Below are 18,754 nucleotides of genomic sequence, written 5' to 3' on the forward strand. Positions count from 1 at the left end.
GGTATCACACCTTAGTGATAGGATCATTAACCAGCTGATTAGGAGAGATATCCACTTTAGTGACAGGATCATTAACCAGCTGATTAGGGATCATTAACCAGCTGATTAGGAGAGATATCCACCTTAGTGACAGGAACATTAACTAGCTGATTAGGAGAGATATCACACCTTAGTGACAGGAACATTAACCAGCTGATTAGGGAAAATTAACCAGCTGATTAGGAGAGAGATCCACCTTAGTGAAAGGATCATTAACCAGCTGATTAGGGATCATTAACCAGCTGATTAGGAGAGATATCCACCTTAGTGATGGGATCATTAACCAGCTGATTAGGAGAGATATCACACCTTAGTGACTGGATCATTAACCAGCTGATTAGGAGAGATATCCACCTTAGTGACGGGATCATTAACCAGCTGATTAGGAGAGATATCACACCTTAGTGAAGGGATCATTAACCAGCTGATTAGGAGAGGTATCCACCTTAGTGTATGGAACATTAACCAGCTGATTAGGGATCATTAACCAGCTGATTAGGAGAGATATCCACCTTAATGACAGTATCATTAACCAGCTGATTAGGAGAGATATCCACCTTAGTGATGGGATCATTAACCAGCTGATTAGGAGAGATATCCACCTTAGTGACAGGATCATTAACCAGCTGATTAGGGATCATTAACCAGCTGATTAGGAGAGATATCCACCTTAGTGTATGGAACATTAACCAGCTGATTAGGAGAGATATCCACCTTAGTGACAGGATCATTAACAAGCTGATTTGGAGATATATCCACCTTAGTGACAGGAACATTAACCAGCTGATTAGGGATCATTAACCAGCTGATTAGGAGAGATATCCACCTTAGTGATGGGATCATTAACCAGCTGATTAGGAGAGATATCACACCTTAGTGACTGGATCATTAACCAGCTGATTAGGAGAGGTATCCACCTTAGTGTATGGAACATTAACCAGCTGATTAGGGATCATTAACCAGCTGATTAGGAGAGATATCCACCTTAATGACAGTATCATTAACCAGCTGATTAGGAGATATATCCACCTTAATGACAGTATCATTAACCAGCTGATTAGGAGAGATATCCACCTTAGTGACAGGATCATTAACCAGCTGATTAGGGAACATTAACCAGCTGATTAGGGATCATTAACCAGCTGATTAGGAGAGATTTCCACCTTAGTGACAGGAACATTAACCAGCTGATTAGGGAACATTAACCAGCTGATTAGGAGAGAGATCCACCTTGGTGACAGGATCATTAATCAGCTGATTAGGAGAGATATCCACCTTAGTGACAGGATCATTAACTAGCTGATTAGCAGAGATATCCACCTTAGTGACAGGAACATTAACCAGCTGATTAGGAGAAATATCCACCTTAGTGATGGGATCATTAACCAGCTGATTAGGAGAGATATCACACCTTAGTGACGGGATCATTAACCAGCTGATTAGGAGAGATATCCACCTTAGTGACAGGATCATTAACCAGCTGATTAGGGATCATTAACCAGCTGATTAGGAGAGATATCCACCTTAGTGACAGGAACATTAACTAGCTGATTAGGAGAGATATCACACCTTAGTGACAGGAACATTAACCAGCTGATTAGGGAAAATTAACCAGCTGATTAGGAGAGAGATCCACCTTAGTGAAAGGATCATTAACCAGCTGATTAGGGATCATTAACCAGCTGATTAGGAGAGATATCACACCTTAGTGACAGGAACATTAACCAGCTGATTAGGGATCATTAACCAGCTGATTAGGAGAGATATCACACCTTAGTGACTGGATCATTAACCAGCTGATTAGGAGAGATATCCACCTTAGTGACGGGATCATTAACCAGCTGATTAGGAGAGATATCACACCTTAGTGAAGGGATCATTAACCAGCTGATTAGGAGAGGTATCCACCTTAGTGTATGGAACATTAACCAGCTGATTAGGCATCATTAACCAGCTGATTAGGAGAGATATCCACCTTAATGACAGTATCATTAACCAGCTGATTAGGAGAGATATCCACCTTAATGACAGTATCATTAACCAGCTGATTAGGAGAGATATCCACCTTAGTGACAGGATCATTAACCATCTGATTAGGGAACATTAACCAGCTGATTAGGGATCATTAACCAGCTGATTAGGAGAGATTTCCACCTTAGTGACAGGAACATTAACCAGCTGATTAGGGATCATTAACCAGCTGATTAGGAGAGATATCCACCTTAGTGACAGGATCATTAACCAGCTGATTAGGGAACATTAACCAGCTGATTAGGAGAGAGATCCACCTTAGTGACAGGATCATTAATCAGCTGATTAGGAGAGATATCCACCTTAGTGACAGGATCATTAACTAGCTGATTAGGAGAGATATCCACCTTAGTGTCGGGATCATTAACCAGCTGATTAGGAGAGATATCCACCTTAGTGTCGGGATCATTAACCAGCTGATTAGGAGAGATATCCACCTTAGTGACAGGATCATTAACCAGCTGATTAGGGATCATTAACCAGCTGATTAGGAGAGATATCCACTTTAGTGACAGGATCATTAACCAGTTGATTAGGGATCATTAACCAGCTGATTAGGAGAGATATCACACCTTAGTGACGGGATCATTAACCAGCTGATTAGGAGAGATATCCACCTTAGTGACAGGATCATTAACAAGCTGTTTAGGGATCATTAACCAGCTGATTAGGAGAGGTATCACACCTTAGTGATAGGATCATTAACCAGCTGATTAGGAGAGATATCCACTTTAGTGACAGGATCATTAACCAGCTGATTAGGGATCATTAACCAGCTGATTAGGAGAGATATCCACCTTAGTGACAGTTACATTAACTAGCTGATTAGGAGAGATATCACACCTTAGTGACAGGAACATTAACCAGCTGATTAGGGAACATTAACCAGCTGATTAGGAGAGATCACACCTTAGTGACAGGATCATTAACCAGCTGATTAGGAGAGATATCCACCTTAGTGACAGGATCATTAACCAGCTGATTAGGGATCATTAACCAGCTGATTAGGAGAGATATCCACCTTAGTGACAGGATCATTAACCAGCTGATTAGGGATCATTAACCAGCTGATTTGGAGATATATCCACCTTAGTGACAGGAACATTAACCAGCTGATTAGGGATCATTAACCAGCTGATTAGGAGAGATATCCACCTTAGTGATGGGATCATTAACCAGCTGATTAGGAGAGATATCCACCTTCGTGACGGGTTCATTAACCAGCAGATTAGGAGAGATATCCACCTTAGTGACGGGAACATTAACCAGCTGATTAGGGAACATTAACCAGCTGATTTGGGGAAATATCCACCTTAGTGATGCGATCATTAACCAGCTGATTAGGGAACATTAACCAGCTGATTAGTGAGAGATATCCACCTTAGTGAAGGGATCATTAACCAGCTGATTAGGATAGATATCCACCTTAGTGACGGGATCATTAACCAGCTGATTAGGAGAGATATCACACCTTAGTTATGGGATCATTAACCAGCTGATTAGGATAGATATCCACCTTAGTGACAGGATCATTAACCAGCTGATTAGGAGAGATATCCACCTTAGTGATGGGATCATTAACCAGCTGATTAGGAGAGATATCACACCTTAGTGAAGGGATCATTAACCACCTGATTAGGAGAGATATCCACCTTAGTGACAGGATCATTAACCAGATGATTAGGGATCATTAACCAGCTGATTAGGAGAGATATCCACCTTAGTGACAGGATCATTAACCAGCTGATTAGGAGAGATATCACACCTTAGTGATGGGATCCTTAACCAGCTGATTAGGGAACATTAACCAGCTGATTAGGAGAGATATCCACCTTAGTGAAGGGATCATTAACCAGCTGATTAGGAGAGATATCCACCTTAGTGACAGGATCATTAACCAGCTGATTAGGAGAGATATCACACCTTAGTGACAGGATCATTAACTAGCTGATTAGGAGAGATATCACACCTTAGTGACAGGATCATTAACCAGCTGATTAGGGAACATTAACCAGCTGATTAGGAGAGATATCCACCTTAGTGAAGGGATCATTAACCAGCTGATTAGGAGAGATATCCACCTTAGTGACAGGATCATTAACCAGCTGATTAGGGATCATTAACCAGCTGATTAGGAGAGATATCCACCTTAGTGAAGGGATCATTAACCAGCTGATTAGGAGAGATATCCACCTTAGTGACAGGATCATTAACCAGCTGATTAGGAGAGATATCACACCTTAGTGAAGGGATCATTAACCAGCTGATTAGGAGAGATTTCACACCTTAGTGACAGGATAATTAACCAGCTGATTAGGAGAGATATCACACCTTAGTGACAGGATCATTAACCAGCTGATTAGGAGAGATATCACACCTTAGTGACAGGATCATTAAGCAGCTGATCAGGAGAGATATCCACCTTAGTGACAGGATCATTAACCAGCTGATTAGGGATCATTAACCAGCTGATTAGGGATCATTAACCAGCTGATTAGGAGAGGTATCACACCTTAGTGAAGGGATCATTAACCAGCTGATTAGGAGAGATATCCACCTTAGTGCCGGGATCATTAACCAGCTGATTAGGAGAGATATCCACCTTAGTGACAGGATCATTAACCAGCTGATTAGGGATCATTAACCAGCTGATTAGGAGAGGTATCACACCTTAGTGACGGGATCATTAACCAGCTGATTAGGAGAGATATCCACCTTAGTGACAGGATCATTAACCAGCTGATTAGGGATCATTAACCAGCTGATTAGAAATCATTAACCAGCTGATTAGGAGAGATCTCCACCTTAGTGACAGGATCATTAACCAGCTGATTAGGAGAGATATCCACCTTAGTGACAGGATCATTAACCAGCTGATTAGGAGAGATATCCACCTTAGTGACACGATCATTAACCAGCTGATTAGGAGAGATATCACACCTTAGTGACATGATCATTAACCAGCTGATTAGATGAGATATCACACCTTAGTGACAGGATCATTAACCAGCTGATTAGGAGAGATATCCACCTTAGTGAAGGGATCATTAACCAGCTGATTAGGAGATATATCCACCTTAGTGACAGGAACATTAACCAGCTGATTAGGAGAGATATCACACCTTAGTGACAGGATCATTAACCAGCTGATTAGGGAACATTAACCAGCTGATTAGGAGAGATATCCACCTTAGTGACGGGATCATTAACCAGCTGATTAGGGAACATTAACCAGCTGATTAGGGATCATTAACCAGCTGATTAGGAGAGATATCCACCTTAGTGACAGGATCATTAACCAGCTGATTTGGGTTCATTAACCAGCTGATTAGGAGAGATATCCACCTTAGTGACAGGAATATTAACCAGCTGATTAGGAGAGATATCCACCTTAGTGACAGGATCATTAACCAGCTGATTAGGAATCATTAACCAGCTGATTAGGAGAGATATCCACCTTAGTGACAGGATCATTAACCAGCTGATTAGGAGAGATATCCACCTTAGTGACAGGATCATTAACCAGCTCATTAGGAGAGATATCACACCTTAGTGACATGATCATTAACCAGCTGATTAGGATAGATATCACACCTTAGTGACAGGATCATTAACCAGCTGATTAGGAGAGATATCCACCTTAGTGATGGGATCATTAACCAGCTGATTAGGAGAGATATCCACCTTAGTGACAGGATCATTAACCAGCTGATTAGGAGAGATATCCACCTTAGTGACAGGATCATTAACCAGCTGATTAGGAGAGATATCCACCTTAGTGACAGGGTCATTAACCAGCTGATTAGGAGAGATATCACACCTTAGTGACATGATCATTAACCAGCTGATTAGGATAGATATCCACCTTAGTGACAGGATCATTAACCAGCTGATTAGGAGAGATATCCACCTTAGTGATGGAATCATTAACCTGCTGATTAGGAGAGATATCCACCTTAGTGACGGGATCATTAACCAGCTGATTAGGGAACATTAACCAGCTGATTAGGGATCATTAACCAGCTCATTAGGAGAGATATCCACCTTAGTGACAGGATCATTAACCAGCTGATTAGGAATCATTAACCAGCTGATTAGGAGAGATATCCACCTTAGTGACAGGATCATTAACCAGCTGATTAGGAGAGATATCCAACTTAGTGACAGGATCATTAACCAGCTGATTAGGAGAGATATCCACCTTAGTGACAGGAACATTAACCAGCTGATTAGGAGAGATATCACACCTTAAAGACAGGATTATTAACCAGCTGATTAGGAGAGATATCCACCGATGTGACAGGAACATTAACCAGCTGATTAGGGAACATTAACCAGCTGATTAGGAGAGATATCCACCTTAGTGACAGGATCATTAACCAGCTGATTAGGAGAGATATCCACCTTAGTGACCGGATCATTAACCAGCTGATTAGGAGAGATATCCACCTTAGTGACAGGATCATTAACCAGCTGATTAGGAGAGATATTCTCCTTAGTGATGGGATCATTAGCCAGCTGATTAGGAGAGATATCCACCTTAGTGACAGGATCATTAACCAGCTGATTAGGGATCATTAACCAGCTGATTAGGAGAGATATTCACCTTAGTGACGGGATCATTAACCAGCTGATTAGGGAACATTAACCAGCTGATTAGGGATCATTAACCAGCTCATTAGGAGAGATATCCACCTTAGTGACAGGATCATTAACCAGCTGATTAGGAATCATTAACCAGCTGATTAGGAGAGATATCCACCTTAGTGACAGGATCATTAACCAGCTGATTAGGAGAGATATCCAACTTAGTGACAGGATCATTAACCAGCTGATTAGGAGAGATATCCACCTTAGTGACAGGAACATTAACCAGCTGATTAGGAGAGATATCACACCTTAAAGACAGGATTATTAACCAGCTGATTAGGAGAGATATCACACCTTAAAGACAGGATTATTAACCAGCTGATTAGGAGAGATATCCACCGATGTGACAGGAACATTAACCAGCTGATTAGGGAACATTAACCAGCTGATTAGGAGAGATATCCACCTTAGTGACAGGATCATTAACCAGCTGATTAGGAGAGATATCACACCTTAGTGACAGGATCATTAACCAGCTGATTATGAGAGATATCACACCTTAGAGACAGGATCATTAACCAGCTGATTAGGAGAGATATCACACCTTAGTGACAGGATCATTAACCAGCTGATTAGGAGAGATATCCACCTTAGTGACAGGATCATTAACCAGCTGATTAGGAGAGATATCCACCTTAGTGACAGGAACATTAACCAGCTGATTAGGAGAGATATCACACCTTAAAGACAGGATTATTAACCAGCTGATTAGGAGAGATATCCACCGATGTGACAGGAACATTAACCAGCTGATTAGGGAACATTAACCAGCTGATTAGGAGAGATATACACCTTAGTGACAGGATCATTAACCAGCTGATTAGGAGAGATATCACACCTTAGTGACAGGATCATTAACCAGCTGATTATGAGAGATATCACACCTTAGAGACAGGATCATTAACCAGCTGATTAGGGTTCATTAACCAGCTGATTAGGAGAGATATCCACCTTAGTGACAGGATCATTAACCAGCTGAATAGGAGAGATATCACACCTTAATGACAGGAACATTAACCAGCTGATTAGGGAACATTAACCAGCTGATTAGCAGAGATATCCACCTTAGTGACAGGATCATTAACCAGCTGATTAGGAGAGAGATCCACCATAGTGACAGGATCATTAACCAGTTGATTAGGAGAGATATCCCCCTTTATTGACAGGATCATTAACCAGCTGATTAGGAGAGATATCCACCTTAGAGACAGGATCATTAACCAGCTGATTAGGAATCATTAACCAGCTGATTAGGAGAGATATCCACCTTAGTGACAGGATCATTAACCAGCTGATTAGGGATCATTAACCAGCTGATTAGGAGAGATATCCACCTTAGTGACAGGAACATTAACCTTCTTATTAGGAGAGATATCACACCTTAGTGACAGGATCATTAACCAGCTGATTAGGAGAGATATCCACCTTAGTGACAGGAACATTAACCTTCTGATTAGGAGAGATATCACACCTTAGTGACAGGATCATTAACCAGCTGATTAGGAGAGATATCCACCTTAATGACAGGATCATTAACCAGATCATTAACCAGCTGATTAGGAGAGATATCACACCTTAGGGATCATTAACCATCTGAATTGTAGGCTGTCATTGTAAATAGAATTTGTTCTTAACTGACTTGCCTAGTTACATTTTAGGTAAAAAATAACTAAAAAAAGTCATTTTGTTTCCCTGTTCCCAGAGACCGTCAGGAGAAAGAGGAGCCGGAGAGGGAGGGTCGGACACTGCAGGAGGAGGAGGAGACTGATGACGCCACCATTCCCAGCCCCTTCCAGCCAATAGGCAACGTCATCAATGAGGTGTGGAATACACTGGGCCAGTCAGCATCACTTTTGTTGATTTGTTTTGAAATGGCACCCTATGTAGTGCACTAGTTTTGACCAGAACCCTATGTGTCGTTGTAGTGCCCCCTTTAGGGAATAGGGTGCCATTTGAGCCGCACAGTCAATGGGTTGGGTGTTTCCATCTGTATTAATGCCATGGGGTGTTTCCATCTGTATTAATGCCATGGGGTGTTTCCATCTGTATTAATGCCATGGGGTGTTTCCATCTGTATTAATGCCATGGGGTGTTTCCATCTGTATTAATGCCATGGGGTGTTTCCATCTGTATTAATGCCATGGGGTGTTTCCATCTGTATTAATGCCATGGGGTGTTTCCATCTGTATTAATGCCATGGGGTGTGTCCATCTGTATTAATGCCATGGGGTGTTTCCATCTGTATTAATGCCATGGGGTGTTTCCATCTGTATTAATGCCATGGGGTGTTTCCATCTGTATTAGTGCCATGGGGTGTTTCCATCTGTATTAATGCCATGGGGTGTGTCCATCTGTATTAATGCCATGGGGTGTTTCCATCTGTATTAATGCCATGGGGTGTTTCCATCTGTATTAATGCCATGGGGTGTTTCCATCTGTATTAGTGCCATGGGGTGTTTCCATCTGTATTAGTGTGTGTATGCCATGGGGTGTTTCCATCTATATTAATGCCATGGGGTGGTTCCATCTGTATTAATGGGTGTGTGCCATGTGTGTTCCATCCATGCAGAATGAAGACAAGTTGAAGAAGAGACAGACAGGAGGGCAGGGGGGTGGTGCCAACGATGCTAGTGAAGGAAGGCAGGAGGAGGAAGAGGAAGAGGAGGAAGAGGACAGCGAGAGACAGACTCCAGAGAGCGGTGCAGTATCAGTGGAGCAGACTAAGAAGAAGACTAGTAAACTGAGACTGAAGAGGAAACACAGAGTGGATCCTCTGAGGACGGAGGAGACAGCGGCCCCTGAGAGCCCCACACCTCCACCACTTCCTGGTGAGAGAGACACACTTTTAATCCTGACGTAGGTGTGGCAGACCAATGACTGGGCTGGAAAACAGTTTAATCACTATTAATGAACATGTTGATTTCTTTACTGGATGGACTACGACTAATAATCTATTTAGTTGTTGTTATAGTGGGATGGACTACTACTAATAATCTATTTAGTTGTTGTTGTTATAGTGGGATGGACTACTACTAATAATCTATTTAGTTGTTATAGTGGGATGGACTACTACTAATCATGGGTTTAGTTGTTGTTATAGTGGGATGGACTACTACTAATAATCTATTTAGTTGTTGTTATAGTGGGATGGACTACTACTAATAATCTATTTAGTTGTTGTTATAGTGGGATGGGCTACTACTAATAATCTATTTAGTTGTTGTTATAGTGGGATGGGCTACTACTAATAATCTATTTAGTTGTTGTTATAGTGGGATGGGCTACTACTAATAATCTATTTAGTTGTTATTGTTATAGTGGGATGGACTACTACTAATAATCTATTTAGTTGTTGTTGTTGTTATAGTGGGATGGACTACTACTAATAATCTATTTAGTTGTTGTTATAGTGGGATGGACTACTACTAAAAATCTATTTAGTTGTTGTTGTTATAGTGGGATGGACTACTACTAATAATCTATTTAGTTGTTGTTATAGTGGGATGGACTACTACTAATAATCTATTTAGTTGTTGTTATAGTGGGATGGACTACTACTAATAATCTATTTAGTTGTTGTTATAGTGGGATGGACTACTACTAATAATCTATTTAGGTTGTTGTTATAGTGGGATGGACTACTACTAATAATCTATTTAGTTGTTGTTATAGTGGGATGGACTACTACTAATAATCTATTTAGTGTTGTTGTTATAGTGGGATGGACTACTACTAATAATCTATTTAGGTTGTTGTTATAGTGGGATGGACTACTACTAATAATCTATTTAGTTGTTGTTATAGTGGGATGGACTACTACTAATAATCTATTTAGGTTGTTGTTATAGTGGGATGGACTACTACTAATAATCTATTTATGTTGTTGTTATAGTGGGATGGACTACTACTAATAATCTATTTAGTTGTTGTTATAGTGGGATGGACTACTACTAATAATCTATTTAGTTGTTGTTATAGTGGGATGGACTACTACTAATAATCTATTTAGTTGTTGTTGTTATAGTGGGATGGACTACTACTAATAATCTATTTAGTTGTTGTTATAGTGGGATGGACTACTACTAATAATCTATTTAGTTGTTGTTATAGTGGGATGGACTACTACTAATAATCTATTTAGTTGTTGTTATAGTGGGATGGACTACTACTAATAATCTATTTAGTTGTTGTTATAGTGGGATGGACTACTACTAATAATCTATTTAGTTGTTGTTATAGTGGGATGGACTACTACTAATAATCTATTTAGTTGTTGTTATAGTGGGATGGACTACTACTAATAATCTATTTAGTTGTTGTTATAGTGGGATGGACTACTACTAATAATCTATTTAGTTGTTGTTATAGTGGGATGGACTACTACTAATAATCTATTTAGGTTGTTGTTATAGTGGGATGGACTACTACTAATAATCTATTTAGTTGTTGTTGTTATAGTGGGATGGACTACTACTAATAATCTATTTAGTTGTTGTTATAGTGGGATGGACTACTACTAATAATCTATTTAGTTGTTGTTATAGTGGGATGGACTACTACTAATAATCTATTTAGGTTGTTGTTATAGTGGGATGGACTACTACTAATAATCTATTTAGTTGTTGTTGTTATAGTGGGATGGACTACTACTAATAATCTATTTAGTTGTTGTTATAGTGGGATGGACTACTACTAATAATCTATTTAGTTGTTGTTATAGTGGGATGGACTACTACTAATAATCTATTTAGTTGTTGTTATAGTGGGATGGACTACTACTAATAATCTATTTAGTTGTTGTTATAGTGGGATGGACTACTACTAATAATCTATTTAGTTGTTGTTATAGTGGGATGGACTACTACTAATAATCTATTTAGTTGTTGTTGTTATAGTGGGATGGACTACTACTAATAATCTATTTAGTTGTTGTTATAGTGGGATGGACTACTACTAATAATCTATTTAGTTGTTGTTATAGTGGGATGGACTACTACTAATAATCTATTTAGTTGTTGTTATAGTGGGATGGGCTACTACTAATAATCTATTTAGTTGTTGTTATAGTGGGATGGACTACTACTAATAATCTATTTAGTTGTTGTTATAGTGGGATGGACTACTACTAATAATCTATTTAGTTGTTGTTATAGTGGGATGGACTACTACTAATAATCTATTTAGTTGTTGTTATAGTGGGATGGGCTACTACTAATAATCTATTTAGTTGTTGTTATAGTGGGATGGACTACTACTAATAATCTATTTAGTTGTTGTTATAGTGGGATGGACTACTACTAATAATCTATTTAGTTGTTGTTATAGTGGGATGGACTACTACTAATAATCTATTTAGTTGTTGTTGTTATAGTGGGATGGACTACTACTAATAATCTATTTAGTTGTTGTTATAGTGGGATGGACTACTACTAATAATCTATTTAGTTGTTGTTATAGTGGGATGGACTACTACTAATAATCTATTTAGTTGTTGTTGTTATAGTGGGATGGACTACTACTAATAATCTATTTAGTTGTTGTTGTTATAGTGGGATGGACTACTACTAATAATCTATTTAGTTGTTGTTGTTATAGTGGGATGGACTACTACTAATAATCTATTTAGTTGTTGTTATAGTGGGATGGACTACTACTAATAATCTATTTAGTTGTTGTTGTTATAGTGGGATGGACTACTACTAATAATCTATATAGTTGTTGTTGTTATAGTGGGATGGACTACTACTAATAATCTATTTAGTTGTTGTTATAGTGGGATGGACTACTACTAATAATCTATTTAGTTGTTGTTATAGTGGGATGGACTACTACTAATAATCTATTTAGTTGTTGTTATAGTGGGATGGACTACTACTAATAATCTATTTAGTTGTTGTTGTTATAGTGGGATGGACTACTACTAATAATCTATTTAGTTGTTGTTATAGTGGGATGGACTACTACTAATAATCTATTTAGTTGTTGTTATAGTGGGATGGACTACTACTAATAATCTATTTAGTTGTTGTTATAGTGGGATGGACTACTACTAATAATCTATTTAGTTGTTGTTATAGTGGGATGGACTACTACTAATAATCTATTTTGTTGTTGTTATAGTGGGATGGACTACTACTAATAATCTATATAGTTGTTGTTATAGTGGGATGGACTACTACTAATAATCTATTTAGTTGTTGTTATAGTGGGATGGACTACTACTAATAATCTATTTAGTTGTTGTTATAGTGGGATGGACTACTACTAATAATCTATTTAGTTGTTGTTATAGTGGGATGGACTACTACTAATAATCTATTTAGTTGTTGTTATAGTGGGATGGACTACTACTAATAATCTATTTAGTGTTGTTGTTATAGTGGGATGGACTACTACTAATAATCTATTTAGTTGTTGTTATAGTGGGATGGACTACTACTAATAATCTATTTAGTTGTTGTTATAGTGGGATGGACTACTACTAATAATCTATTTAGTTGTTGTTATAGTGGGATGGACTACTACTAATAATCTATTTAGTTGTTGTTATAGTGGGATGGACTACTACTAATAATCTATTTAGTTGTTGTTATAGTGGGATGGACTACTACTAATAATCTATTTAGTTGTTGTTATAGTGGGATGGACTACTACTAATAATCTATTTAGTTGTTGTTATAGTGGGATGGACTACTACTAATAATCTATTTAGTTGTTGTTATAGTGGGATGGACTACTACTAATAATCTATTTAGTGTTGTTGTTATAGTGGGATGGACTACTACTAATAATCTATTTAGTTGTTGTTATAGTGGGATGGACTACTACTAATAATCTATTTAGTTGTTGTTGTTATAGTGGGATGGACTACTACTAATAATCTATTTAGTTGTTGTTATAGTGGGATGGACTACTACTAATAATCTATTTAGGTTGTTGTTATAGTGGGATGGACTACTACTAATAATCTATTTAGTTGTTGTTGTTATAGTGGGATGGACTACTACTAATAATCTATTTAGTTGTTGTTATAGTGGGATGGACTACTACTAATAATCTATTTAGTTGTTGTTATAGTGGGATGGACTACTACTAATAATCTATTTAGTTGTTGTTATAGTGGGATGGACTACTACTAATAATCTATTTAGTTGTTGTTGTTATAGTGGGATGGACTACTACTAATAATCTATTTAGTTGTTGTTATAGTGGGATGGACTACTACTAATAATCTATTTAGTTGTTGTTATAGTGGGATGGACTACTACTAATAATCTATTTAGTGTTGTTGTTATAGTGGGATGGACTACTACTAATAATCTATTTAGTTGTTGTTATAGTGGGATGGACTACTACTAATAATCTATTTATGTTGTTGTTATAGTGGGATGGACTACTACTAATAATCTATTTAGTTGTTGTTATAGTGGGATGGACTACTACTAATAATCTATTTAGTTGTTGTTATAGTGGGATGGACTACTACTAATAATCTATTTAAATTGTTGTTATAGTGGGATGGACTACTACTAATAATCTATTTAGTTGTTGTTATAGTGGGATGGACTACTACTAATAATCTATTTAGTTGTTGTTGTTATAGTGGGATGGACTACTACTAATAATCTATTTAGTTGTTGTTGTTATAGTGGGATGGACTACTACTAATAATCTATTTAGTTGTTGTTGTTATAGTGGGATGGACTACTACTAATAATCTATTTAGTTGTTGTTATAGTGGGATGGACTACTACTAATAATCTATTTAGTTGTTGTTGTTATAGTGGGATGGACTACTACTAATAATCTATTTAGTTGTTGTTATAGTGGGATGGACTACTACTAATAATCTATTTAGTTGTTGTTGTTATAGTGGGATGGACTACTACTAATAATCTATTTAGTTTTGTTGTTATAGTGGGATGGACTACTACTAATAATCTATTTAGTTGTTGTTATAGTGGGATGGACTACTACTAATAATCTATTTAGTTGTTGTTATAGTGGGATGGACTACTACTAATAATCTATTTAGTTGTTGTTGTTATAGTGGGATGGACTACTACTAATAATCTATTTAGTTGTTGTTATAGTGGGATGGACTACTACTAATAATCTATTTAGTTGTTGTTATAGTGGGATGGACTACTACTAATAATCTATTTAGTTGTTGTTATAGTGGGATGGACTACTACTAATAATCTATTTAGGTTGTTGTTATAGTGGGATGGACTACTACTAATAATCTATTTAGTTGTTGTTGTTATAGTGGGATGGACTACTACTAATAATCTATTTAGTTGTTGTTATAGTGGGATGGACTACTACTAATAATCTATTTATGTTGTTGTTATAGTGGGATGGACTACTACTAATAATCTATTTAGTTGTTGTTATAGTGGGATGGACTACTACTAATAATCTATTTAGTTGTTGTTATAGTGGGATGGACTACTACTAATAATCTATTTAGTTGTTGTTATAGTGGGATGGACTACTACTAATCATCTATTTAGTTGTTGTTATAGTGGGATGGACTACTACTAATAATCTATTTATGTTGTTGTTATAGTGGGATGGACTACTACTAATAATCTATTTAGTTGTTGTTATAGTGGGATGGACTACTACTAATAATCTATTTAGTTGTTGTTATAGTGGGATGGACTACTACTAATAATCTATTTAGTTGTTGTTGTTATAGTGGGATGGACTACTACTAATAATCTATTTAGTGTTGTTGTTATAGTGGGATGGACTACTACTAATAATCTATTTAGTTGTTGTTATAGTGGGATGGACTACTACTAATAATCTATTTAGTTGTTGTTATAGTGGGATGGACTACTACTAATAATCTATTTAGTTGTTGTTATAGTGGGATGGACTACTACTAATAATCTATTTAGTTGTTGTTATAGTGGGATGGACTACTACTAATAATCTATTTAGTTGTTGTTATAGTGGGATGGACTACTACTAATAATCTATTTAAATTGTTGTTATAGTGGGATGGACTACTACTAATAATCTATTTAGTTGTTGTTATAGTGGGATGGACTACTACTAATAATCTATTTAGTTGTTGTTATAGTGGGATGGACTACTACTAATAATCTATTTAGTTGTTGTTATAGTGGGATGGACTACTACTAATAATCTATTTAGTTGTTGTTGTTATAGTGGGATGGACTACTACTAATAATCTATTTAGTTGTTGTTGTTATAGTGGGATGGACTACTACTAATAATCTATATAGTTGTTGTTATAGTGGGATGGACTACTACTAATAATCTATTTAGTTGTTGTTATAGTGGGATGGACTACTACTAATAATCTATTTAGTTGTTGTTATAGTGGGATGGACTACTACTAATAATCTATTTAGTTGTTGTTATAGTGGGATGGACTACTACTAATAATCTATTTAGTTGTTGTTGTTATAGTGGGATGGACTACTACTAATAATCTATTTAGTTGTTGTTATAGTGGGATGGACTACTACTAATAATCTATTTAGTTGTTGTTATAGTGGGATGGACTACTACTAATAATCTATTTAGTGTTGTTGTTATAGTGGGATGGACTACTACTAATAATCTATTTAGTTGTTGTTATAGTGGGATGGACTACTACTAATAATCTATTTAGGTTGTTGTTATAGTGGGATGGACTACTACTAATAATCTATTTAGTTGTTGTTATAGTGGGATGGACTACTACTAATAATCTATTTAGTTGTTGTTATAGTGGGATGGACTACTACTAATAATCTATTTAGTTGTTGTTATAGTGGGATGGACTACTACTAATAATCTATTTAGTTGTTGTTATAGTGGGATGGACTACTACTAATAATCTATTTAGTTGTTGTTGTTATAGTGGGATGGACTACTACTAATAATCTATTTAGTTGTTGTTGTTATAGTGGGATGGACTACTACTAATAATCTATTTAGTTGTTGTTATAGTGGGATGGACTACTACTAATAATCTATTTAGTTGTTGTTATAGTGGGATGGACTACTACTAATAATCTATTTAGTTGTTGTTATAGTGGGATGGACTACTACTAATAATCTATTTAGGTTGTTGTTATAGTGGGATGGACTACTACTAATAATCTATTTAGTTGTTGTTATAGTGGGATGGACTACTACTAATAATCTATTTAGTTGTTGTTGTTATAGTGGGATGGACTACTACTAATAATCTATTTAGTGTTGTTGTTATAGTGGGATGGACTACTACTAATAATCTATTTAGTTGTTGTTGTTATAGTGGGATGGACTACTACTAATAATCTATTTAGTTGTTGTTATAGTGGGATGGACTACTACTAATAATCTATTTAGTTGTTGTTATAGTGGGATGGACTACTACTAATAATCTATTTAGTTGTTGTTATAGTGGGATGGACTACTACTAATAATCTATTTAGTTGTTGTTGTTATAGTGGGATGGACTACTACTAATAATCTATTTAGTTGTTGTTATAGTGGGATGGACTACTACTAATAATCTATTTAGTTGTTGTTGTTATAGTGGGATGGACTACTACTAATAATCTATTTAGTTGTTGTTGTTATAGTGGGATGGACTACTACTAATAATCTATTTAGTTGTTGTTATAGTGGGATGGACTACTACTAATAATCTATTTAGTTGTTGTTATAGTGGGATGGACTACTACTAATAATCTATTTAGTTGTTGTTATAGTGGGATGGACTACTACTAATAATCTATTTAGTTGTTGTTATAGTGGGATGGACTACTACTAATAATCTATTTAGTTGTTGTTATAGTGGGATGGACTACTACTAATAATCTATTTAGTTGTTGTTATAGTGGGATGGACTACTACTAATAATCTATTTAGTTGTTGTTATAGTGGGATGGACTACTACTAATAATCTATTTAGTTGTTGTTATAGTGGGATGGACTACTACTAATAATCTATTTAGTTGTTGTTATAGTGGGATGGACTACTACTAATAATCTATTTAGTTGTTGTTGTTATAGTGGGATGGACTACTACTAATAATCTATTTAGTTGTTGTTGTTATAGTGGGATGGACTACTACTAATAATCTATTTAGTTGTTGTTGTTATAGTGGGATGGACTACTACTAATAATCTATTTAGTTGTTGTTGTTATAGTGGGATGGACTACTACTAATAATCTATTTAGTTGTTGTTGTTATAGTGGGATGGACTACTACTAATAATCTATTTAGTTGTTGTTATAGTGGGATGGACTACTACTAATAATCTATTTAGGTTGTTGTTATAGTGGGATGGACTACTACTAATAATCTATTTAGTTGTTGTTATAGTGGGATGGACTACTACTAATAATCTATTTAGTTGTTGTTATAGTGGGATGGACTACTACTAATAATCTATTTAGTTGTTGTTGTTATAGTGGGATGGACTACTACTAATAATCTATTTAGTTGTTGTTGTTATAGTGGGATGGACTACTACTAATAATCTATTTAGTTGTTGTTGTTATAGTGGGATGGACTACTACTAATAATCTATTTAGTTGTTGTTATAGTGGGATGGACTACTACTAATAATCTATTTAGTTGTTGTTATAGTGGGATGGACTACTACTAATAATCTATTTAGTTGTTGTTATAGTGGGATGGACTACTACTAATAATCTATTTAGTTGTTGTTGTTATAGTGGGATGGACTACTACTAATAATCTATTTAGTTGTTGTTGTTATAGTGGGATGGACTACTACTAATAATCTATTTAGTTGTTGTTATAGTGGGATGGACTACTACTAATAATCTATATAGTTGTTGTTATAGTGGGATGGACTACTACTAATAATCTATTTAGTTGTTGTTATAGTGGGATGGACTACTACTAATAATCTATTTAGTTGTTGTTATAGTGGGATGGACTACTACTAATAATCTATTTAGTTGTTGTTATAGTGGGATGGACTACTACTAATAATCTATTTAGTTGTTGTTATAGTGGGATGGACTACTACTAATAATCTATTTAGTTGT

The 18,754-nt window shown here is 36.4% G+C and overlaps 1 protein-coding gene across 2 annotated transcripts in view; it reads left to right on the forward strand.

The window, feature by feature from the left end:
• Nucleotides 1-18,754, forward strand: part of LOC106575900 (ADP-ribosylation factor-like protein 13B) — a 207,008-nt gene that overhangs the window by 95,254 nt on the left and 93,000 nt on the right. For both annotated transcript variants that reach the window (XM_045714220.1, XM_045714221.1), the window contains exons 7-8: nucleotides 8,423-8,540; nucleotides 9,290-9,548. In XM_045714220.1, the coding sequence (XP_045570176.1) occupies nucleotides 8,423-8,540; nucleotides 9,290-9,548 (377 nt within the window). The remainder of the gene's footprint in view (nucleotides 1-8,422; nucleotides 8,541-9,289; nucleotides 9,549-18,754) is intronic.

This window comes from Salmo salar, unplaced genomic scaffold (genome assembly GCF_905237065.1).
Source record: "Salmo salar unplaced genomic scaffold, Ssal_v3.1, whole genome shotgun sequence".
Taxonomy (NCBI): domain Eukaryota; kingdom Metazoa; phylum Chordata; class Actinopteri; order Salmoniformes; family Salmonidae; genus Salmo; species Salmo salar.